The 25,032-nt window shown below is 39.9% G+C and overlaps 4 protein-coding genes across 4 annotated transcripts; 3 read left to right on the forward strand and 1 right to left on the reverse strand.

The window, feature by feature from the left end:
* Positions 1 to 691: 691 nt before the first annotated feature.
* Positions 692 to 12,370, reverse strand: ppan (peter pan homolog). The gene is made up of 15 exons (XM_061026918.1): positions 12,179 to 12,370; positions 11,725 to 11,895; positions 11,371 to 11,472; positions 11,226 to 11,276; positions 10,873 to 11,043; positions 10,580 to 10,656; positions 10,182 to 10,289; positions 9,939 to 10,062; positions 9,777 to 9,855; positions 9,457 to 9,586; positions 9,202 to 9,359; positions 8,669 to 9,103; positions 7,910 to 7,928; positions 2,062 to 2,143; positions 692 to 1,857 (listed from the first exon to the last, which is right to left on the reverse strand). The coding sequence occupies exons 1-15, from the start codon at positions 12,191 to 12,193 to the stop codon at positions 874 to 876; spliced, it is 2,706 nt and encodes a 901-aa protein (XP_060882901.1). The 5' UTR covers positions 12,194 to 12,370; the 3' UTR covers positions 692 to 873.
* Positions 4,058 to 6,175, forward strand: LOC132995765 (uncharacterized). Its single transcript, XM_061065910.1, has 4 exons — positions 4,058 to 4,461; positions 4,577 to 4,710; positions 5,135 to 5,282; positions 5,380 to 6,175. Exons 1-4 carry the CDS (start codon positions 4,073 to 4,075, stop codon positions 5,630 to 5,632), a joined length of 924 nt encoding a protein of 307 aa, XP_060921893.1. The 5' UTR covers positions 4,058 to 4,072; the 3' UTR covers positions 5,633 to 6,175.
* Positions 12,371 to 14,189: 1,819 nt separating the features above from the next.
* On the forward strand, positions 14,190 to 18,353 carry angptl6 (angiopoietin-like 6). The gene is made up of 7 exons (XM_061065909.1): positions 14,190 to 14,532; positions 15,081 to 15,576; positions 15,672 to 15,809; positions 15,889 to 16,099; positions 17,025 to 17,218; positions 17,727 to 17,997; positions 18,088 to 18,353. The coding sequence occupies exons 2-7, from the start codon at positions 15,106 to 15,108 to the stop codon at positions 18,270 to 18,272; spliced, it is 1,470 nt and encodes a 489-aa protein (XP_060921892.1). The 5' UTR covers positions 14,190 to 14,532; positions 15,081 to 15,105; the 3' UTR covers positions 18,273 to 18,353.
* A 1,839-nt stretch (positions 18,354 to 20,192) lies between these two features.
* icam5 (intercellular adhesion molecule 5) lies at positions 20,193 to 24,553 on the forward strand. The gene is made up of 8 exons (XM_061026556.1): positions 20,193 to 20,466; positions 21,322 to 21,597; positions 21,990 to 22,310; positions 22,404 to 22,856; positions 22,943 to 23,194; positions 23,299 to 23,625; positions 23,753 to 24,019; positions 24,137 to 24,553. The coding sequence occupies exons 1-8, from the start codon at positions 20,415 to 20,417 to the stop codon at positions 24,313 to 24,315; spliced, it is 2,127 nt and encodes a 708-aa protein (XP_060882539.1). The 5' UTR covers positions 20,193 to 20,414; the 3' UTR covers positions 24,316 to 24,553.
* Positions 24,554 to 25,032: the final 479 nt, after the last annotated feature.

Here is a 25,032-nt window from a genome sequence, read left to right on the forward strand (position 1 = left end):
TATACTTATTTGTAACACGTAGTCTCAGAGTTCCTGAAAACAAATCTGTGAAGTTTCTTGTTCTAAATCCACTCTGATCCTGTATTTAATCATGTCTATAAACCCCTCTATTTCAGCCCTGCTCAGAACTCAGAACAGGCTGTTTCTGTGGCTGTACCTTTAAATATGTAAATGAGCTGTGTCTGACCACGCCCCTCTCTTAAAGAGGATGTGCTTGCTTCATAATAAGAGTCTTGATTTCTATTGTTATCATGATGTTATAAACCTAGAAACAATTGTAAACTTATAGAGAAAAGTTTTACTTGAGATAGGATGGCATCAGGAGGTTAAAATGACACAAGCTGATGTAGCTCAGAACGTTTCCTGTCATTTGTAGCCTAAATATATAAATAAACAATTAATTGGAAAATGTATTGGGATTCCAGCAATGCTTTACTTTTAATGAAAGTTATGAGTCTTTAGTAGATAAGGCTATTTTGTTGATAACTTCTCCACTGAAATGTTTGAAAACCAAACCCCCAGAAACCAACCGCTGTCATTTTATGACATTGATTTTGAAGTGATGCCTCTTATTAAATTAATTATTTGATATAAAATAGTAGTCAGTGGCTATAGAATAGTAATGTTGATGTGAATTAGATAAGAGCCAACGACATTTAAGATTGAAATAAGAAGCAGTACAACATCAGAGTATCAATAAAAATGTTTTTATATTTCAAGGTTAGCATAATAACTTTCAACAATACAAAAACAAGTCAATACATTCAAGCAATATCTCCTATATTTTAAAAACACTCTTATGCAGAATTAAAATGTGCTCATTATCTCATGGCATAATTATGTTATTTACAGAAAAGCTGCCCACAAGTTGCTCTACTTCCTTATCCCTCCTTTGTAGTCTTCCTCTTGGCTCTTTCCACAACAAGCTACTCTGATACTGTCAAACAAAGCCATGTAAAGGATTGGATGGATACACATATTCAGAGTAGCCAGTCCCTTAGACACCTGGTACATGTTGTAGACCCAACAGACAGAGTTGTTGGGGTAATGGATTTTCAGATACAATTGATAGTTTTGAAAGACATGGTAAGGCACAAAGGAAATGGCGTACAGCACAAGAACTGATGTGACCAACAAAGCTACTTTGCGTTTCTCCAGTGTGGTTATGCTGACATTTTTCCACACCACCCAAATAATCACACAGTAAGAAGTGAAAGTAACCAAGAAGGGAACAAGACACCCAAATACTGCAAGAAACATTCTGTAAGTGACATGAGGGGTTTCATCCACTTCAGACTGGGTACAGAAAGACACACACAATGTGCTGTTTTTTTTAGGGCAAACTGAGGCAAATTTCAACACAGGGCAGGAAATAAGTGCTACAAGGATCCAGATGACGACACTGACAGCCTTGGCGTGGTAAGGCCTTACATGGGATCTAGTAAAGAAGGGCCACATAAGGGCCACACACCGGTTCACACTTATCGCCATGATGAAGAAGATGCTCACATACAGGTTGCAGGTGAAAAGAAACCTCTCAATCTTACACACATAGTTACCAAACAGCCAGTGTCTCTCCAGGGAATAGTAGACGATCAACAGAGGCAAGGTCAGGACGTACAGCAGGTCACTGATCGCCAGGTTGCAAGACAGGACAACTCCAGTGTGCCAGTTCTTTCTCTCTCTGACCACGAACAGCCAAACTGCAAATAGGTTTCCGGCCAGGGCAACAATGAACTCAATGCTGTACACTGCGGGCAGCAGGGCAATCTGAAAGTTCTCACAGGCAGAGAAACTTTGCTCCATGTTGCTTTTAGCTGAAGGATGCTGCTTTACACAGTTTCTTCGGTCCAATATCTGTAAATCAGTGCATGTCACTCAACTCATCTTTTTTAAGAACTTCACATTAGTTTAGACACATTAAGTTGAGAACGTATTACTGTAGTCAAGAGTATGTGAAAGATATAAAGAGAGAGCACTTTTTTGAACAAACAAAAGATGGCACTAGCAGTAAGATAACAAGAGTTGATTTCACAATAAAAAAGCAGAACTTCCACTTACCCAAATGGCAGACTTGCAGTGCTCTGTGCAATGAAGTATAACCTCAGAGTTTATGTTGTTCAGTTCATTTCCTGTGTGATGTCTGGAAACAAAGTGTGAGAAAGAGAATCACAAGGTTCATGATGGTCTTTGCGAGAAATGCGAGTGAGACAGTGGAGATATTGAACCAGAAGGCACTTCCTCTTAAGCCCTCTGCATGAATTTCACAATTTGAAGAACCAATGACGACATTGCGTGCCATCACATGGAAAATGTTTGCAAAACATAAAAGACAAAAATCAACCACCAATTTAATTACAGTTTACATCATGAAACTGATAAAATGTGTCTTTACCGTCTTTATATATGTATGAAGAGGGTTTCATCATGAACTCCCCATGAACTCATGAAGCCACTATGATCTCATGAATCTGACAATCTTAGCTTATATTTAACAGATTCAGCTTTCAGAGAGACTGAGCAAGCATAGGTCTGAATAAGTATGTCTATCTGTTTAATTTCACAAGATCAGGTTGCAGGCGATATTTCTTCTAGTCACCTGTCCGTCTGCTTTAATACAGTAAACCAAAATGTGTGCACAAAATCAAAACATGAACCCGCTAAAAATCTGTACAGAGGAGAAGGACCGGTAGCTTTCTGTTAAACCCAACCCGGAAAGATGAAAAACCAACAAAACCACCCGTGAATGTGGCAAGACAGCCTGGTAAAGTGTAGGGTGGTAAATGTGTGTATTTAGATGAACTGATTATTATAGGCTAAGTTTACCTCAAGCATCCTCGCCCAATCTTTATGAAATTAAATAAAGAGAAATGTAAGGTCAAGAAATCAAACAATAAAGATGATGGGCTTTTAAAAGGGAAAGAGGACTGACATAAGATTTAGATGAAGTTTGGAAAAATGTTCATAGAAAGTGCTTGCTTGAGAATCACAAGGTTCATGATGGTCTTTGCAAGAAATGCGAGGGAGACGGTGGAGATATCGAACCAGAAGGCACTTCCTCTTAAAGAGCCCATATTATGCCCTTTTTGGGGTTCATATATTTAATCTATGTACCTACTAAAGTATGTTCACAATAGCTAAACTTCGAAAAAAGTGTCTGTTTTCATGTACTGCCGCTCCATGCAGCGGCTCGCTTCTGACTCTCTCTCTAAGGCTCTGAAATGCACACGTTCAGAGTCCCCACGTGTGCCAAGTCTGATCTGATTGGTCAGCCGGTCCGCTCTGCCGTAATTGGTCAGTCGCTCAGCACGGTTCTTGGAAATGTCCCGCCTCTTTTACCATATTAGGAATGCAGCCACTTTGGCTCCGTCCGAGGGGAGCATAAACATTAGCACCTTAGCACTACTGTGCTACCGCAGGCTACGGCATATCGTGGGCGTGCTACAGAAGTTAATGGGCGTGCAACATGAGCTGCTGGGCTTGCCACAACGAGCCAATGGGCTTAGATCAGTGATCTCACTCTGACAATGACGTCGGACTGACAATTTTTTTATCGAGGGGGGCTAGAACTGCATGGAGGACTAAAAGTGCCAAAATGAAATATATAAATATATAATTAATTAAATCATTAAATGTGTCATCAATTATTTAATATTGGAAATAAATCAACAAATATATAAATAAATATATAATTATTTAATTAATTAAATACACGTGTTATTAAATAATTATTTAAATGTGTCATTAATTATTTAAAATTGGTAATATATAAATAAATAAATTATGAAACACATCATTAATTAATTAAATGTTTAATTAATTATTTAAAATGTTAATTCATTTTATGTAAAACCACATTTAATTATTTTACTATTTATTTAATTATTTCACTATTTACTTAAGCATTTCATGGTCCCTACACCAGCAGTGCATCATGAAATAATTTTATCTGTCATCCTGTCCCATCAAACTCAGTGGGTGGGATTAACGCTGATCGAGTCACAAACCATTGCTTTGGTCTGCAGGGTTGCCAGACTAGGCGGTTTCCCGCCAAACAAACAAACAAACAAACATGGCAGCAATCACAGAGGATCTGCATGAGCTCTCCCGTGAGTTAATAACAGATATTTTAGACCCGGCAGAGAATGTTGACGCTGGGATTTCGGACCCTGAACATGTGGCTAGCAAAGCAGAGGGATTTATTGAAGTTCTTGTAGTTATTTCCGGTCTCTCTGACCAAGATATTGACAGAATAGTGTTCGCAAACTTAGAAGAAGTTCTCCAGCGCTTCTCCCGTATGGGGCCGCAACACACACACGGACCAGGGCGCCCGGCTTTTGACATACCCACTGCCGTTCTAGAGCATCATGTCCGGTGTGGGCTACCAGCGAGTGAAATTGCTGAGAGGTTTGGAGTTTCGAAGAGGACAATCAGAAGGCACATGAAACATAGTGGCCTAAGGTATTCACAGTTAAATTCACGGATTTTAATAAGATTATTAGTAGTGTACTAGCGATGTCATTCATTTTAAAAGGTTTTATGTGAAATGTAACATTTTGTTTTTTGGTCTGCGCAGAAAGACAGATCTCTACACACCTGTTGCTGATGAGGAGTTGGACCGTATTGTAAGCGAAGTCCACAGAAGCCATCCAAACACCGGCTACAAGCTAATGCGTGGACATTCGAATGCTAGAGGTGTGCGTGTTCCAAGTGAGTACGATCCGAGCCCAATATGAATAAATATAAATAACCATGAACTAGGCGCAAGGTCAATGAGAATATATATTGTTAAGGTAAGGCTCACGTATGTATTCTTTAGCAACGTAGCAGCTGATATATCTGAAACTCATTTCCAGGGTAAATCCAGATTTGTATCCTGTTATTATAAAGTTTTATATATCATGTTGATGATAGATTAGGTGAACTCTGGTAATTTTTGAGACTGTGGTGGTTTTGTACTGGATTTACAAATTTAAATCCATGGTGTTGCCATTTATTACAACACCCTAACCCTAACACTATCAAAATACTCATGAATATTTTAAACTCTTTTTTCCCAGTATTTCTCAGTTAGATTTTAAGTGTTTTTTTAAATAAATAGTCAATAAGTGTATGATTATTTTCTGCTCTAAAGTCTCAAGACTGCGAGAGTCTTTGCACAGAGTGGATGCTGAGGGAGTGTACATGAGACGTCTACGGCTGCATGTAATAAGACGACAGCAGTATTCTGTTCCTGGCCCAAACTCTTTATGGCACATAGATGGTCACCACAAGCTCATAAGGTATCAGTGATATTAGTTGATAAACAATGCAACTTTCTATAGATGTCCAAAGAAATTATCACATTAAAGCTTTTTTGTGTTCAAAACTGTCTGACAGGTGGAGATTTGTTGTCCATGGTGGGGTGGACGGATTCAGTCGACTGGTGGTCTACCTGAATGTGGCTGGCAATAATAGGGCTAGCACTGTCCTACAGAGCTTTATCAATGCCGTTCAGCAGTACGGGCTGCCGTCAAGGGTACGGTCTGATAAAGGAAGAGAGAATTCAGACGTAGCAGAATTCATGATCAGGAGCAGAGGTACCAACAGGAACTCTCACATCACAGGCAGAAGTGTACACAATCAGCGGTAGGTACAATATCTGTTTGGCGACTACTATTACACAGTGGTGGACAAAGTACTCAACTCCAGTACTTGAGTCAAAGTATTGATACTCGTGGTCAAATCTTACTCAACTACAAGAAAAAGTTGCTCGGTCAAGATTTTACTCAAGTTAAAGTACTAAAGTACTTACTTTTAAAAATACTTAAGTATTCAGAAGAACAAAGTGCATTTTCTAATATCAGTGCATTGCTGTATTGTTTTCTCAGTGCTTATACAGAACCTTGTAACTCTCTGAAACCACCTAATGATGTATTGACTTACAAGTCTATAGAAACACCTGTAAAAACTTCAGCATGAAAATGCAATCAAAAACAATAAGGACAGTTATTGTCATTTAAATTTTTTATTTAAATATCCCCACCCAAAAAAAACAGGAGGGCCTTTTTTTCTCCCCACACATTCACTGTGGGGGAGTTGCAAGTTTACTGTTCAGTCCATTACTGCGAACAAACTACAACTCTGCTTTCAAGAACTCATCATCCAGTTGAACCACTTGGCTACATGGCAACATAAACCTTGCCTTAATAAAATCTGTAAACCGCCCTGCATTTTTCCATGTCTGTGGAAAGTGATGGAAATCTAAAAGATGGTGCACATTTAGTCTCTTTCCTCAGCTTCTCCTGCCATCTCCATTGCCGAGTTTTGTTTGAATGAAGGCGGGAGAGCTTGCTACACTGAGTGTTGATGACGTATTTCCAAATCCATCCCATGTGTGAGTGGTGACTGTGATTGGTTCCCTTCTATGAGGAGCACAGCGTGTGGCCAATTGCATTTTAGAAAAGTAACTTTGACGAGCAGCAGTGACAGATAAAATTATTTCATGATGCACTGCTGGTGTAGGGACCATGAAATGCTTAAGTAAATAGTGAAATAATTAAATAAATAGTAAAATAATTAAATGTGGTTTTACATAAAATGAATTAACATTTTAAATAATGAATTAAACATTTAATTAATTAATGATGTGTTTCATAATTTATTTATTTATATATTACCAATTTTAAATAATTAATGACACATTTAAATAATTATTTAATTATTTAATAACACGTGCATTTAATTAATTAAATAATTATATATTTATTTATATATTTGTTGATTTATTTCCAATATTAAATAATTGATGACACATTTAATGATTTAATTAATTATATATTTATATATTTAATTTTGGCCCTTTTAGTCCTCCATATAACTGAGCGTTACATGCAGCTAATGCTACAGCTAACAGGAGGACGTAGGAGAAGCTGCGTTTCCGCGGACTTTGAATTTTTGCCCGTAGATGTGCCTAAACATGCACAGGACACATGGAAAACACACTAAAGAGCATATAAAACCAGAAAAAGCATAATGTGGGACCTTTAAGCCCTCCGCATGAATTTCACAATTTAAATGTTTGCTGATTATTTGTAGTGCTGTAAGTTATGTTATGTTAACAGATTATTGTTGCACATGTTATAACATTCTATACATAAATAAAGTGTTTGTTAATGATTGCCAAATGATTTCTAAACCTTTAAGAGAACATTAGATATAGACCAGATATTTGTAACACCATGTTCATGGTTAATTTAATTTTGTAAAGTATCTATGAACAAAGGCTATTATAAAGTTGGAACAGAAGATTATAATATCATGTTCCAACTTTATAATGACCACCCAGATAATGCTTATACACGGTATTTATTAACCACTTACAAAGAATTATAAACTTTATATAGAGTATAACATGTTATGTGTGCAACACTTAACTGTTGACAGATAATTGGCAAACATTAACTATAATTTCATTGTTAGTTAGCAGTTAAGTAACTATTAACTTAAGTTGTATTAATTATCTATTTACCCTTTGATGACGGTTTTTTTGTGTTACCTTAAATGGTATCTTAAATCTGTAATTTAAATTGGTTGATAGCATTTTGTATTGTCAATTGTTGTACATGTATATGTATGTGTCCTCATAGTTTTATGTGATCCAATGTTGTACATTTTTTACTCTGTAATTCAATTAGCAATACGTCTGCTCGCTGTTATTTCGGTTTCATATTAGATACTAAAGTCATGTTTAATTCAAATAAGCATATATACCTTCAAACACATAACTTCCAAAGCAAATGTTTCCTTTAAATGTCAATTTTAAAGCTGTTGCGTTAAAAAGCAAATAATAAAATCCCCGAAGATATCAACTTCATTTTGACTAATTACAACAGAGCAAATATGTTGAACACTTTTCACCGATACTCACCTCTCCTCTTGGGTGTAGTCTGTCCACAAACATCAGCATGTGAACTTTAGAACACCACAGATGTGGTCAGATCATAGGGTCAGATTCGTCTTTTGGACTGAACTGCGCTAAATGAAGCAACCCGGAAGTCAACTACTTGAAATGAGAATCAAACCTGCCTGGATCATTCTTCAAATTCTTGGTAAAGTGCCTGCAATATTTATTTCCTTATGTTTATGTTATATGACGTGACTTGTTTCACATTAAAGTAGTTCAACCTGTAAATACATTTCAAACATTTAGACTAGTTTTTAATAGGAAAGGACCTGCTAGATTACGATACATAGCTCCCGAAACGAGCCCTGAATTGTGGAACTAACTTTTAGGGTTGAAGCACGGTACGGAGAGCCAGTTTGACCGCACCCTTAAAATGTTTCCATTGCATGTCTTGAAAATATTTTTCAGTACAGAATCAAATTAAATTAACTATTTCACAAATCCTAAATTACCTTTCAACAAGAATCACACCCTACATTGATTGTTTTTTCATACGTTTTATTGAACAAGTACATTTTTAATATTAACTCACAGTGTGAAAATAAAGCACTTTAGTTTACTTCTGTCTCTGCTGATTTTCAGCAATTTACAGTCTCACAACCCTCACTCACTGATGAGGCGGTCACAGGCTGAGGCCTTGTAGGAATATGGATGCTTGCTGTCCTCTGCTGCTCCGGCACGGCAACACGTTCAACATTTGAGTCCAGAAAGAAGAACTAACTCAGCCTTTCCCCTTCCTCTGTTTGAAGCCCTGCTTTCCTCCTGCGCCTTTCTTCTTGAAGCCTGGCTTACCTTTCTGACTTTTAGATGGAAATGATCGGTCCTTGTTTTTATTTCCCCCAAATGTTTTCTTCCCATCAAATTTCTTCTTGCCACCAAATTTCATGTCACGATCACCAGAATTCCTTGAACCGAATGTCTTTCCTTTGAACACCTTTCCTCCCGGCTTCATATGCTTTCCAAACGCTTTCTCCCCGTCCCTGGAATTCTTCCATCCCTTTCCTTGATCGTCTCTCCGAGACCCTCCCGGGCCGTTCCTTTTTGGAGATTTGGCATCTCTGTCCTTCCATGGTGATTTACCGGGGGACATCTTCCTCTTCTTGGCAGGTCCATGAGTTTTGTCAAAGCCCTGTCTCTTTCTGGAACTAGGAAACATGTCTGTACAGAGAAAAAAAAAAAGGATCTTGGTTAATAACTAGATACAAAAACAAAAACAGGAGCATGTTGGCATAGTTTGAAACGCATGTTACACCCACCTTCATCTGGCTCCTGTCCTACAGCCTGTCTGTAGTACTCCACCTCATCGTCAGACTCAACAGCGAATGCCCGGTCTTCCTGCAAGCCAGGATCCTCCACCTCGCTGTCCTCTTCAGCCTCAGCATTTTTCCTCTTAATGCCTGCGAGGCTCTTTTTCCTGTCAAGTGAGAAAAAAACAACACACAGTTCAAATCAACCCATTTAAAATAAATTAAAATTACAGAAGGATCATATCATGTAAACCAACACATTACTTGTTCTCGTCATTCTTCTCTTTCTTCTGAGCGACATCGTGTTCCTGCTTTTTCCGGCGCTCCTGTTTCTCTCTCAGCTGCGCCTCCTTCCGGTCCAGGATCTCCTGTATTTCCTCCTCTGTCTTTGAGACTGGCAAACGAAGAGCAAAACAATTTCACATTAAAAGACAATCTGTGGCAGATCCACAGCAAACTACTACTTCTTCAGATGCATCAGTAAGCGTTTACTTTTAGAGAGAAATCATAGAATTCATACAGATTCTTATCATCATGTACATCAGGACACATTGGTTACAAAGATAAAGAGTGAAGAGACTCACCGATCGAGTGATAGAGGATATTCCCCTCTCCCATGCCTTCTTGTATCTTCGTGAGCTGCAGAGTCATGCGAGGGCCAATCTGGGGTAAAAACCAATGCACCAATTAGGTGTCACTCCAGCCATGTAGCTTAGTTTATAGTTGCCTTGCCTCAGCACACTCACCTCAGTCAGACGGACAGCACTCTGCTGGGACGCCATGTTGCCTCGGCCAGAATAGACTTGTGGGAGCTCGGTAATGTTGTGATCCCCATCCTGCTCTGCTTCACTCTCTGAAAGGTTTGCCGCCCTGAGATCAAAGTAAACACTTGAAACAAAACACCCAAACAAATAACATTGTGCAGCAGCCACAGCCTCAGAGCCAGTTGCTTTTTGACTTAAAGGTGTAGCTTCAAAAAAGTCTCTCACTTCATCAGTAGCTCACTGATGTCATCAAACTTGCTCATGTTGGGGAACCTTTCCTGCATTAGCTTCTTGACGCCGCGGCTCATTCCAACCGGGACGACTTTCAGGCTGCTGCAAGGTTAGAGACAAGATCACATGGGTCAGTTCACCACATACTGTAAGTCAAAGAAAAGAGCTCATGGCGTGGGGGCCCATCAGTGCGTTTACTTTAAACAAACATCACTGAACAGTCAAGTTTGAGTCTGTCATCATCTGAGCCCAGCTGTGCAGGATTGGAGGATTTGCACCAAATATTACATTATGATATTTAAACACTATTTTTGTTTAACATTCGTAACCTTTGAAACAGAGTATCTTTGCTTACTACAGTGACTATCTGATAATAAAGTATTTTTACTTACTAATGCCGAAATTCTATTTCCTGGGACTCTGGGTTGTAATTCAGCAGCACACACCTCTTGATATTATTGAGGCTCACCTGAAACAAACGAATCAACATTTTCTCATAGATCCGAGTTCACTGTAACAAAGTTATACGTGATGGTGTCCAGGATTAACTAAGTCAGAAAGCGTTTACTTTTGAAAAATCTTCAAAGGACATCTCAGAAGACTATACTTTCATCATGCCAACACGGCTTTAATCCTGAGTGTTAATAAAACTATGACAATGCTGTGTGCTGGCAGGAGAACATACCCTGTGCACATTAATGGAGGGGAACATGTTCTGAAACATGGTAGCCATCAGTTTGACGTGCATGCCATCTGATCCAAAGTTGTTGAGGATGAGCAGAGGATGATGGGTGAACTGCTGATCATGCATCCTGTGCTTCTTCAGGGATGAAATCACATCTTTGATGAGAGAGTACTGGAGACAAAAAAGGAAGAGTTCTTTCAAACATTGGAAAGTTTTTTTTAAATTAAATAATACCTGGCAGTATGGGCAGATCAGTGCGTTTACTTTGAAAACATCACTTACAGTCAAATATTAAACTTTCATCACCTGAGCCCAGCTATAAATGGTTCTAGTACTTGTGTTCTTTGATTTACCTTTTGCACTCTGAAATGGAGCGTGGGACCTTTGGGAAGTCGTGCAAGTCTCTGGAAGAAAAACAGATGTGTTTAGGAGTCGAGGGTACACGGGGGGGGGACTCCAGATTTTTTCCCCAGTGTTAATGATGTGGTCTGAACCTACCATGTTGACACTGCTGGGAGTCTTACTGAAGATCATAAAGTGCGTCACCCCAAGGGGTCCTGCGATAGCCACAAAGTCTTTCAGCACATTCTTTTTCTTAATCTGATATTTAAAAGAAGAACGAAGCGAAATCAGGTCAGGCATGATGTGTGAGAAACAGCACGATGGGGTTTATATTGTCATAAATAATCTCAAAAACCTCAATATCAAAAAATATAAAATCATGTTGATAATACATCCACACTCTTGGTGCCATTTAAAGAAATCAAACATGTTCAAAAGTTAACTCATGCTGCACTTTCATCTCCTCAAGGTTGAAGACATGTGGGTGAGCTTTCAGTATCAAAGACGAACCTTCAGAGACTCTGCTGTGTATGGCTCCATGACTCTGCGCACGTCCACGATCAGCTGTCCCACGTTTTTTCCAATCTGACCCCGATGAAACACGAAGGAGTGAGGGACAGCTCCGTATGTCTCCTCGGCCACATGGTTGGCTTGAGCTCTGGATTTCTTCTGGTTCTTGGTCTGTAAGCAGCACAATCCATACACATTAAATTACCATGCAAAAGAAGCTAAAATGACATTTGACTGGATCGTGGTTTAGCGTGAGAGCTAACAGTTAACATAGCTGAAAGGAGCTCAACAACTTTTAATGACGTTGTCACACGTTCACCGAGACAATATTGTAACTCATTTAATAAATAATACACTTTCACAAACGAAGAATGGCTTGAGTAGAACATTGAAATGTAGTGGTAGGTGTAAGTCTTCAGTAGAGGCTGATGTGCGAGCATAGGCCGGTACTTACCTTTGACTTTCCCATTATTCAGAGAAATGTAGAGAACCTCAATTCATCAACAAAGCCTTCCTCTCACTACACTATGTTCATGTGCTCATGGACAAACTCAAACCGACAACACGTTGAACAACTTCTCTACGACGATCACACGACGGGTTCCACATGGCTCCACCACCGTAACGACGTGTGCCACACACTAATATATCCGGGTTGCACACGTGTGGTAATAGTTCCTAGTAAAGTAAAGTGATCAGATGTGTCTAAATCAGTCTAAAGCTTATTTGCAAAGCACCTAACAATCACAAGCCTTTACTTGCATTGTGTGTTAGTTGTAAACATCGCCAATAGCGCTCCTTACATCAATGCACCGATTCTTTTTATTTTAAATACAGTATATATATTTATTTTTCGGACAAACTCCCAATCCGCACCAGAAGCTATGTAAGGGTAATTATTATTGGACTCTTACATTTTAAACTGTGTAATTCATTAAGGCTCTTTCTTTTTATTTGTATTAATATTACTTATATTAGTTTTGAACTGTTGCAAACAATCCTGCAAGTAGTACTATTGCATTTGAAAATCGTTTTTTAAGCTAGATACCACTAAGGCTACCATGCAAAAAAACATGTTCTTAATTCATAAATCATATCATCCCAGCATATTATATTCTGATCCTTCGTTGTGGCGACTTCATTTTAAAATAATATCTAAATTAGATAATTGAAGATTTGATTGTGCAGTTCTTTCAGTTGACCGCTAGGAGGCAGCAAACACACGTGTGGTTGTCACTCTGCTCCAACCCTTAATCCTTAACCATAGACTGTAAATATTACAGTACTGTAAATATTACAGTCTATATTACAGCCCTTAACTTGAATTAGTGAAGAGAGTAATATTTACAGTCTATTGTGAAGAGGTAGGAACAAAATTTCACTTACAACTCAGGTAGAACTTCTTGACTTTTCAGGCAAAGTAATCATACACTTTACTTTTGTCTGAAGCATTTATTGGTTATTTATTATTTATGGTCATTTATTTAATTTTGCTTTTGCCCACAGAATAATAGGGACCAATATTTTAATTATACAAAGGTAAAACAATGATAGCTAAAAAGAGTATCTCATTCAAGTCAATACTTTTTTATAATCAGACAAAACACTAAATTTCTCTCCAATAAAAAACAAGCTATTCTTACAGTTGTTGTAAGCAAAGAAAGGTCAAGAAGAAAAAAAGGAATAGTGTTTTATTTCCCACGAGGTTTGAAGTTGAAGCTGGAGCAGGCGCTAAATAATGCTACGCCAGAAACCTCAAAGAAGACCTTAGGTGTTTGAAGGTGTGGTACTATTTGAAAAGCTGCACTTCTATCCCATAATTAAGGATCCCAAGACTGGTAATATTAAGTCCCAAACTAGCAAGCAAGATATCACAGGACATGCTGTTTCATGAAGTGTGCCTTTCAAAATCCAGATCTGAACCCACAGTTCAGTGTCAGAGTACATGAAGTCCATTATAGACCTCTTTGATGTAAGAGGGCCAAAAACAATACATAAAATCGATGACACCTGATAATATTGACATCTTAAATTTGATGATAAACGGAATTGATCACAGAATACACAAATAATTGTGACTGCAATTTTCCTGTTGAAATGAACACTAATGCCAAAATTAATTTCTTTTGCCACCTGCTTAATCTGTCCTCAACTTCAATTGGATATAAATCTAAGGCCATTCTACTGAATAAACATTTTTCTACTTTCAGCACGTTTTTACTGTAATTTTCCTTTACTTGTAACAATGTTAGTTTACAGAGTGCTACCGCTACTTCGAGTGAAGTACAAATCCCAGATACTTCTTTCATCTCTAGGGCTGAGAATATTTTTTATAAAAAACGGATTGTTATGAGTCAGTAGCAGCCCTTATGTAAAAGACTGCATTTGATTACCACAGTAGTTCAGCTTGTACCAGGATTCAGTCGGTGGCAGGAGAGCAGGCTGATGGCAGAGGGAGGAGACATCCTGGGTTTCCACACTGAGTAGTCAGCTGAACAACTACTGGGAGGCGGTGCTTTCGGATGGTTTGTAATTAGTTGTCTTCTCTTCAGAGATTTTGGGACAGACCCTAGGAAGGAGAAGAGGCGGCTTAAACTTTGTGTCAGTTTTCAACCTGACTTCAACATTGACGGAGGACCAAGAGTGACTTTAAATTAAAAAGCAGATTGTTTGGGACTTTTTGGGGATCTTTGAATATGTGATCTTTAAAAATACGTCTTTTATTTTATTTGGAATCTGTGCGTCCTGAGAGCTGCAACTACACGCTGGAGCTGAACTAAAAGTCCTGAACACTTTTCATCTGCAGCGGTAAGTACTGAGCGGAGAAGGGTATGTTTATGTAATCCACTTGAATGTAGAGTGAAATGCAGTGATTGCTGCATCCAAAGGTGTGGTGGCCAAGTTAAACAACATACAGTTATTGTTAAATGAAGAAAATTATTTGTTTGATGTTTTTGTGTTTCAATGAGACAGTGTTTTATATTCTAGATGTAAATATTGACCTTTTTGGCTCCATGTGTTTATGGTGTTGACCATGGTTGTTGTGGCTGGATTCAGAGATTGCTCTTCTGTTGACTGTGAGACGGTTGTGTGTTGATTCTGGCTGGTTGATGTTGACTGTTGTTCCTTTAAGTGTTGACCTGCTAATAAATTCCAGCCATGAGGGAAAGTGTGTACTTTACTTAAAAAGAAACATCTGGTGACCCACAGAACGTAGTTTCCCTGAAAGCAGACTTCATGTCTTCTTTATCACATTTGTTTTCTTAATGGTACATTTCAGTCTGATGCTCAGGTGTTGTTTATTTGTGTTTTTATTGCTGTTGTTTTTCTCATTTCATCCTCTCCTCTGGTACCAGGGTTCCTCCGAAGTTGAAGAGATTCATGGAGAAGACACTGACAATAGGCCTGACTCTTTTCTTAACACTCTGTCTGAACATACCAGAAGCTACAGGACGGAAGGAGGGCGCTCATGGCGAGGACACTCAGAAACGTTCGTCCCGATCGTCAGACACAAAAGGAGGCCGTTGCTCCTACACTTTCATTGTCCCGCAGCAAAAGCTCACAGGAGCCCTGTGTTTAAACACACAGTCTGCCACCACAAACCACTCAGAGGTGGCGGTGCTGCGGGCGGAGCTCAGACAGCAGCAGGAGCAGATGGACCGGCTCCGGGGCCAACTGGAGCAGGAGGGGACCCTTGCTGTGGAGGTGAGAGCCCTGCGCAAAGAGAGTAGCAACATGAATTCTCGCATTGCACAGCTCTATGCCCAGCTGTTGCATGAAGTCATGCAAAAGAAAGACCAGGTTTTGGAGCAGCGGAGGGTGGAGAACCTCCTGCTAAATGCTACAACACAGGTGAGTAAAGAATCATTGATATTTCATTCCAGCCTCAGTATCCAAATCATCATCAAACTCCTCCTCTGTCTGTTGTGGCTGGTGGAACATGTCAGGCTCTGCAGGTGTCCAGTAACTACAGGGAGCTTGAGAAGAAATATGGAGCGCTTACCTCCATGATGAGCTCCCAGAACCTGTTAATTGCTCGCCTGGAGAAGCAATGCCAGTGCAGGGTATCCACCCAGTCCTCTTTGGTAGGTAAAAAAAACTGCATGTTGCAATATATTACTAATTTACACAGCAGCTGATAATGCTTTGTTGTTTCTGTGCCAGTCTGGACAGGTAACGACTGAACCACCACAAAGCCAGTCCAATATGCATCCAAATTACAGCTCTGACGCCAACGAAATGACCAACGATGTTCAAAGGGACCAAAGTGCTCCACCAACACAAAAGGAAAAAACTGCTGATTTCATCCCCAGCACAACAGCCAACACTCCTACAGACTCTCCATTCATTAGCTTTCCTGTCACAAAGACTCCAGGTACAACACTGTAACGCAGCAGAGGTGCTTGATCAGACTTGAACCCGTGTGTATAAACGCATCCATCTTCTGTCAGAGGTATTTAGCCACTCCGATAAAGAGGAGCTGAAGGAGTCACTGACCCGCTGGTGGGAGTTCTATCTCTCTGGGAACTCCTAAACAATGTCAGAAACAGCTCACAGCTCTTATCAGTGCAGGGAACACAGGGCTTTAAATGACCCTGCTGCTATAAACTAGCACAGTTGGAATGTTTAAATTATAAAGCAGAGGATTTAAGCTGTCCTTCTAACAAGTCAGCAGAACCACAGTGACTCCTCCTTGTGTGTGTCACTTCCTAAAGGGGCTTTTGAAAGACTGCGCATTGCCACATCTTGTGGTGTGACAATGACCGAGTATGTAGCACAAATGCTCGTCAGTCTTAGTGCAGATTAATTTGTTCGTCTTATCACTGTGGCATGAGATATTCAACATGTTGGAAAAAATTCTTCACATCTAAATAGATAAATTAAAGGTCACATATTATGCAAAATACACTTTACCATGTTTTTTCTAGCACTAATATGTATTTCTAACTTGTCTAAATATCCTATTATGAGAAAAGTCCATCCTCTATGTCTTTTCCCTGATCCACTTTTCAGAAAATGTGTGCTCAAACAGGCCGTTTGGAGAGTTTCCCTTTGTGACATCACAAAGGGCAGTAACTCTGTCAATGAAACAGATTCAGGGGCGCCAATGGCCTTGCAGTTATGTTGAGCCCCATGTATGGAGGTTGTAGTCCTCTAACCCCACAGATGAAGTAGACTGTCACCAAAGGAGCTGCCCAGTGCTCTTACAGGGCCATGCAAGGGTTGGAAAAAGTGCTCTATCAAGTATTGGTATTATGCCCCTCCCTCACCTTTGTATGTTTTTTAAAATATTTTCTCAGGCCCGTGGCGAGACTGTCAGCATGTTTTGGAATCAGGTGAGACCACCAGTGGGATCTACCTGCTCCGCCCACAGAGCGCCAACCGCCTTCTGCAGGCGTGGTGTGAGCAGAGTCAGGCTCAGGGAGGCTGGACAGTCATCCAAAGGAGACAGGATGGGTCTGTCAACTTCTTCAGGACTTGGGAGCAGTATAAGGTGATTCCACACACCTGCAAGCCTTCAAAACACCCCTCTGTTCAATGTTCATTTTATGGAAGAGAGTGTGCAGCCAAGCTAGCATTGGCTAACGTTGGATAGCTAACATGTTGATGTCAAGTAGGTATAACATTGATCGTATTCTTCATTAGATGGTGCTAGGCAAAGTCAGAGGATCACCGATTTTACAACAAGTATTCCAGGGGGAGACATGAGTGTTGGACACAATCTTCTTGGAAAAGTTGTTAAAACATTTATTTTCAAGCCTGAACAAGAATCGGAGGTATTGTCAAGTCAATCTGTCCAGTAGATGTTGAATTGTTCAGTAAGATAAAAGACCTGTCACACTTAAAGTAAAGTCTGGGTCAACAAAAGTCTGAATGCCTGAAAAAAAAGACTACATTTTCTAATAATTCGGTCTGGATCAAAGATGTGGACAAAGCAACAGACCTACCAGACCTGGATGAACATATCCTGAGCTTAAAGTGCTGTGTTTGGGTTTTTACAGCAAGGCTTTGGGAACCTAGATGGGGAGTACTGGCTTGGTCTAGAACACCTCTACTGGATGACTAAGCAGGCCCAGTATAAGCTACGGGTGGCTCTGGAGGACTGGCAGGGCCGACAGGTGTTTGCCGAGTATGATAGCTTCCACCTGGAACCAGAGAGTGACTGGTACCGACTGCGGTTAGGACAATACCAAGGCACTGCAGGGGACTCCCTCTCTTGGCACAACAACAAGGCCTTCACCACTCTGGACCGAGACAAGGACAGCTATACAGGTCTGCTCACTTCCTGGATCTGTCTGTTAGTGCTCTGTCTGCATTTTGACTGTTTCCTTAAATAACCCTGTTCACCTGCTTTGTCACCAGGTAACTGTGCTCATTTCCAAAAGGGAGGCTGGTGGTACCACATGTGCGCCCACTCCAACCTGAACGGTGTGTGGTATCGGGGCGGACACTATCGCAGCCGCTACCAGGACGGGGTCTACTGGGCAGAGTTTCATGGAGGGTCCTACTCTCTGAAACGCGTTTCCTTGATGATCAAGCCCACATAACATTTCTTTATTATGGACATATATGAAAAACACTGTAATGAACTGAAGCAGACTTTTCCTCAAAGAGTATATTTCACTGAAGACCCTTGTTGTGGATTTTTCTGTTGGTAAAAAAGATCTCAAGTCAAAGTCTTTTGTCTTTGTGTATTTTATTGCATAAAGTAAAAAGTTCTTTTGCAAAACGGGTAATCAGCTACAAAAGTAACATCAGTCACAAGTGCATCAAAGATTCCCGGGGCAGTCCCGGTTGCACAGCATATTTATACTTTCACAGGGTGTAGGTATTTTGCATATACATGAGTGATACATCGTCATTGGTTTCAGCTTGCCCTAGTGACTATGCCTTCTGCTAGTTTGTCTGGTGATTTATCTATGCAAGCTTCTATAAGGCACCTGGTTCGGAGGAACACCAACAGAAACTCCTTTGTCAGGAGGGCACTGATCTAAGGTCATGCTGTACCCAGATCCTGAGGAGTGTCCCTGTTGGAGATACAGACCCAGGCCATACAGAGAAACAGTTTCTAATTGCTAAATGATGCACGAACATCCTAATCTTTTAAGGTCAGACGAAGGCAACAGACAGATAGTATTTTTCCACTACACCCTGTAAAGCAGCGCCAAGTGGCAGACAGTCCTATGTCTGACCTACAGTATAAAGCAAACAATTAATGGGTGTGAACAATTTCACTTTTTAACCTTAGAAGAAAATGTTTGGACAACAGACCAGACTCATGAACGATGACATCCTGTCCTTCTTTCAGTCTGTGCAATGTAATGCTTATGTAGAAAAGTGCAGAGTGACATCAGCCAGAGGTGTGATGATGATGGGCGCACTCTGAAGATAGCTCTGCTGCTGCTCCAACAGCATGACATATAATGGATCAAGGAAGATAGTTTGTTATATACCGTACAACTTCAAGTAAAAGCTCTTCCCAATTAAAGGAACGATTAATAGCCTGTGTTGACGCACAGTTTGACAATCATAGGCAGGACGCATGTATGCATTTAGTGTTGCAAAAGTTGGTAAGACACAACATTTCAAGATGGATTTCAACATCTGTAAAAAAAAAAGACAGAGTAGAGCACATTGCACATCAGAGTCTCCTGCATAATGATCGGGATAAAAACTGAAGACATGTAAACCTCAGTGAGCCACAGGAAAGACGGGGACTCCGCTGCTTGTGTTGGCTTTAGAGATTCAAATAATTATTGAGATTATGAAAGTAAATGTTTTATTTTTCATGCTAAATTTGTAATGCTATCACATCTAATTTAAACAACTAAAAACACCCTGATATGCTTACAGCTCCACAGACCAGCACAGCACTCATTAGTGATCATATTGTCAGGGGCCTCTTCCTCTCTTAATATCCTCATTTTGTAGAGAGTTAAATATTATTTCTGGTATACACATTTAAATCTTTCCCATCTTTGCTGTGCACAAGTTTTGTTTAAAAAAGAATGAAAGGCTTGTCTCTTATTGACGCATGCCCCAAATTAATGTGGGGTTATAACATAGACTGAAGTCAATAAAAGCTATTTATTGAAGCTTTATGGTATATAAATTCATAATTACACATTTTTTATGGTTAGAGGGTCAGATGTAGGTTGTCGGAGGGCCTCTTCTGTTCACAGGCTGCAAATTGAACAGCCAAGGATGTCTGTTTATTAAGTCTTCACACATTCTTTGGAGATTTGTGTATATAAAATGTCACTGGAAACAGTCAAACATGTACTGTGTGGAGATATTTGTCTTCTGTTGCCATTTTCTGTGATGTTTCTCATTCTCCGCTTTCGATATATAATTTTCAATAAATTATGCCAAGTATAGGCTAAGCTCCTTTATGACAGATTTTTCAAACACTTGAGAAGAGGGTTTCATCTATGGTTTCTCAGTGAGGCAACTGTTGTGTCATATATCCTCTTACAGCTTCCTGGTCACCAGGGCGTTGACTTTGCTTCTGTGTGTATTTCTTTTACTCTCTCTGAGCTTGTTTAACTGTCAGCAGCAGGTAATTAACATCATCAGGTCTGAACCCGGATTAATCCTATCCCGCTACTTAAGCTGGACATCTACTGGACGGTCCTGAAACACACCTTACCTCCTCAATCTACCTGCTTCCTCTCGCGTGCTGATCCAGCATGCAGCCTCTCAGGACGCTCTGCCCTCTCATGCTCATGATTTTACTGTGTGGTGAGTGATGCTTTACAATAGTTCTGTGTAGGACTTCAAAGTTACACATTATTTGGTGCTGTGCCTAGGAATAAACCTTTAGAACACTGGGGTAGTTTTCTACTTTGCCTTCTGTTTTAATAGCTCAATGTATTAGCAGTGGTGCTAAGCACTTGGAAATGTATTCTAGATAATCATTCTTTATACAAGAATGAATTTGCTGTAAGTGAGGTTCTGTTATAAAATGATAAGGATAGGATGACATAACCAGTGGAGTCAGTTTCATGTATGAATTCTGTGTTTTTTTTTTAAGAGAATTAGGTGAAACAGATAAAATCGAGAACATTCTTTATGTAAAGATTCAACTTTGAGATATGAAATGGGTGTGATAGGTTTTATAATGTCAGCAAAACTTCCTCTTCTATGACAGATGTGTAAACCACACTAGCTGCCTCGAAATGTGTTTGTGTGTGTGCAGAGAGTCAGTGGGTGGGACTGGGTGGAGTCCATGATTTTAGGATAAATGATAAATGATCAGAACAAATAAGCAGCTTAGCTTGGCTTTGGAACAGCAGAGATGGTTCACAGAAGTAACTGTCCATTAAAATGATACATTTCAAACCTGTACATATAATTTGAAATATTAAAATACAGAGCTTTATAGTGACTTTATGGAACAGCTTTTTTAAAATTGAAAAATGATGTTTAATATTTTCACTCACTGAAGCAGTTGATGAGGATTCAGAGTGAACAGTTCCAACAATAAGTGGCTTAAATTAGTGATCCAAGCCACCAGAGGGCAGTAGGGACCCGTTTTTTTTTTTTTTTTTTTTTTTTTTTTACTGCTAATCAAGACATGTTCTTTTGTCTCTGCAGACAGTAGCTGCCCCCCTGAGTCCAACCCCCTCACCCTGGATCCTCCTGTGGTTGTAGGAGAACTCGGAGAGACAGTGGGTGTAAACTGCAGCAGTGTGAAGGAGGATCATTATGGGATGTACTGGAGAACCAGAAACACAGACTCTAAAGTGGAAGAGGACAATAGTTTCATCGCTGAGTCTCTGCAACTCTCAGACTGGAATACAACAGCTGAGTGCAAAATAAAGCTGAATGAAATTTCTGAATGCAGCAAAGAGCTGGAAATCATCGTGTACAGTAAGTGTCATTTCAAATGAATATCATGCAAAAGAGAAGGATGATAAAGTTACAACATCGACTGCTGCCTTGATCAATCTAGTAGTCTACTATTGAAATGATCTCAAACTGTTTGGAGAATGCATTCATCTGCTGAAGCACTTTTTAAGGAAAACTGTATTTCTGTATTTTCTATTTCTGATGTCTTTATCCGTCTATGACAGTCTGCTCAGTATCTTTGTGCTGTTCACAAACAGGACTTTGGAGAAAACTGATCGTGTCACATTTTAACTGTTTGGTGACATTCTATTCACCAAACAGTTATTCATTAATCAGGATAATAATCAACATATTAATTACATAAAAAGTATTGTTACATGCCGCCCTGACTCCATTCTGTCTTTTTTTGATAGAGAACCCAGACCTGTCGATGTATCCCACAAAATATTTGACTGATTTGGTGGAAGGGAAGCCCTTCGAGCTACAATGTGATATCATCGAGGTTGCTCCCGTTCAAAAACTCACTGTGAGGTGGTACAAAGGCAAACAAATCATCAAGACAGACACCTTCAGCAACACAACCAAAAGACCGGTGGACGAGTCTTCTACTCTGATGGTCAACATCAGCAGAGGGGACCACGGGGCTCAGTTTCGATGTGAAGCTCAGCTGGACTTTGGGCCTCATAGAGTACAAACTCCTGTTATTTCTAAGCCGCATCAAGTTTCTGTTCTGTGTGAGTAAACAATCTCTTGTTTCAAGATGAACAGTCATTTATTATGTTCATATTTAAATACATAATAAGCATACATTTGCCCCTCCCCCCCAGATTCCCCTGCATTCAAGAGAAACACAGTAAGTGATTATTACATATTGAAAGAGGGTGTTAATGTCAGCCTGCTCTGTGAAGCTGAGGGGAACCCCCCTCCTGTCTTCAGTTGGACTCGTGATGGGCTGAATTTGTCGGAGACGACAGATCATTTGAACCTTACTCGAGTAGAAAACAGTTCAATCTACAACTGCACAGCCTCCAATCGTCTTGGAAGCATAACTAAGCGAATCAGTGTTCAGGCAATAAAAGTGGCCAAGATGCCGGTCCCTGAAGTCATGACCACCCCAGAGGCAACAACACCAACACCGACTTACCCAGAGGTATCAACATCAGCTGCCCCGGACACATCAACACCAACCACTTCTGAGTCACCAACACCAGCCACTGAAGCTTCAACACCAGCCACTGAAGCTTCAACACCAGCCTACACAGAGGCTTCTACAGCACAAGGTGAACATCTGTGTTTCTATGGTAAAGGACTGATAGTGTACAATAAAAGGAAGCTTTGATTGAACATGCCTGCTTTTGAATTTCAGGTTGCCTTCTCGTATTGACACCTCCCGAAATCGTGGTGAAATTTGGAGATCCAGCTACAGTGAACTGCAGCACATCAGCCCCAGATGCTTATGTAATGGGCTGGGAGTCAACAGTAGGAGGCACAGGGGTTGTAAATCCACCGGCAGTCACCTGGAGGGTTAAAAAATTGGAACAGTGGACCATAGAACCTAAGTGTTTCGTCTCTACAGAACGGGAGCAGTGCATTGTGACGCCAAAGGTCACTCTTTACAGTGAGTACCACTGAGTTAGCTTCTGTCTTCACCTACATAATGCAAATGTCTGTGCATATATCTTGTACCATGTCTACATTATTTTCTTTTTTATTTATTTACAGAAACTCCCGACATGGTGTCAATCTCTGTAATGAATCCTGGACCGATGGTGGAGGGCAAAGACTTTTCCCTGATATGTAACATCTCCAATGTGGCTCCTGTTAGGAACCTCAAAATACAGTGGTACAGAGGCGCCGTACATGTGGACAAGCAAACAATTAATAACACCATTGTGACCCCACTCAGTGTGTCTTCTACCCTGAGAATCACACCTAGGAGAGGTTTTGACCAATCAGAGTTTAGATGCATTGCTGAGCTTCATCTTGGACCGTATGGTCCACGGCCAGTCCCGACTATGACCTCATTGCCTTACATAGCTGATGTGCACTGTGAGTTTCCGCTTATCTTTTAATTGTCATATTATGTTCACTTGCCAAACATCCCTACTAATATCAGTTTTCATTATGTATTGCTAAATTGGGATTTTAAATGTTTCTGAAATCCTCTTTTCCTCAGATCTCCCCATTTTCAAGGAAAGTTACATTAGAGAGATTATCCTGGCCCAGGGTGAAAATGTGACTTTTAACTGCACTGCTGAGGGCAACCCTTCCCCTAAGATGCAATGGAAGTTCCCCTCTGCAGTGAATGTGATAGAGACCACTGGGGGGCGCTACAGGAATATCAGCATCATAGGAGCCACGTCTACCAATGCTGGTGTTTACATCTGTAATGCCACGAATGACATTGGGACTGTGACAAGATCTGTCACAGTGAGAATGCGAAGTAAGAGCAGATCACGTTTTGTTTAGCTGATGTTCATTTTTACACATAAGTTAGATTTATGGCTCCAAGAAGTAAGAAGTGCACTTTGAATTAATGCTGTTTTTTTCTATCTTACAGGTAAAACTAGTGCGGGCCCCTCATGGTTTATATGGGTTATTGTTATTCTTTGTGTGGTTGTCTTGCTCTGCATCATCGTGGTCATTCTCCAACATCGCCAGAAAAAAAATGGACAATATAGTTTTGTCTTAAGCAAAGCCACGGATGATATCCCAATGACAGATAAGCCTGAAGCTTAGGATATGAATGACTTGATGGATATCAGTGTGGGGACTGATAGCTTAAGAAAACATGTTGTTCTATCAGCATGGCAAAATGGCCTGTACATTTTGTATTTTCTAACCTTTTTTAAAACACAAAATGTAATTAGAGTAATCTAGTGAAAATGATCAGTGATTTTGAACATTTATTTTAATTTGTCATTCTTGAAAGTCTAACATACATTTTTATCTTTTGAAATAAACACAGTAACCTGTATTGATGTGTTGTGTTTTTTCAATTTGGGAAGCCTTCATTGCTCACTGGACAATAATTGACATTGTTTGTATTTATGGTTTCCAATTTTGTGTCTTGTCTGTTCCCGAGTTTGTTTTCTATTGAAATGTTATGTTAAGAAATACATCAAACAAAACACAATAGTGCAGCTGCTTAATACATAAAACACACGAAATAAAAAACAGAACAATAGTGACTTTAATGACTGATGTGCTTAAACTGACATCAGTCATAGGCCTAGTAGTTTAGGATGTAAGATGTTTTAGTAAAAAAAACAAACAGGTCAATCTTCAGCTTGTTATTAATCAATTCGGGGTTTAAACAACTCTCAGCACGGTGTCTTGCTCAATGTAAGGTAAAGAACAACACTATAACACCCTTTGAATTAAAGTTTTCATTTTAAACATCAAGTGTGTACATGCAGCGGTACAGTCATAGGGTACAGTGCGGTGGCCTGCGCC

This window comes from Labrus mixtus, chromosome 20 (assembly GCF_963584025.1).
Source record: "Labrus mixtus chromosome 20, fLabMix1.1, whole genome shotgun sequence".
Lineage (NCBI taxonomy): Eukaryota > Metazoa > Chordata > Actinopteri > Labriformes > Labridae > Labrus > Labrus mixtus.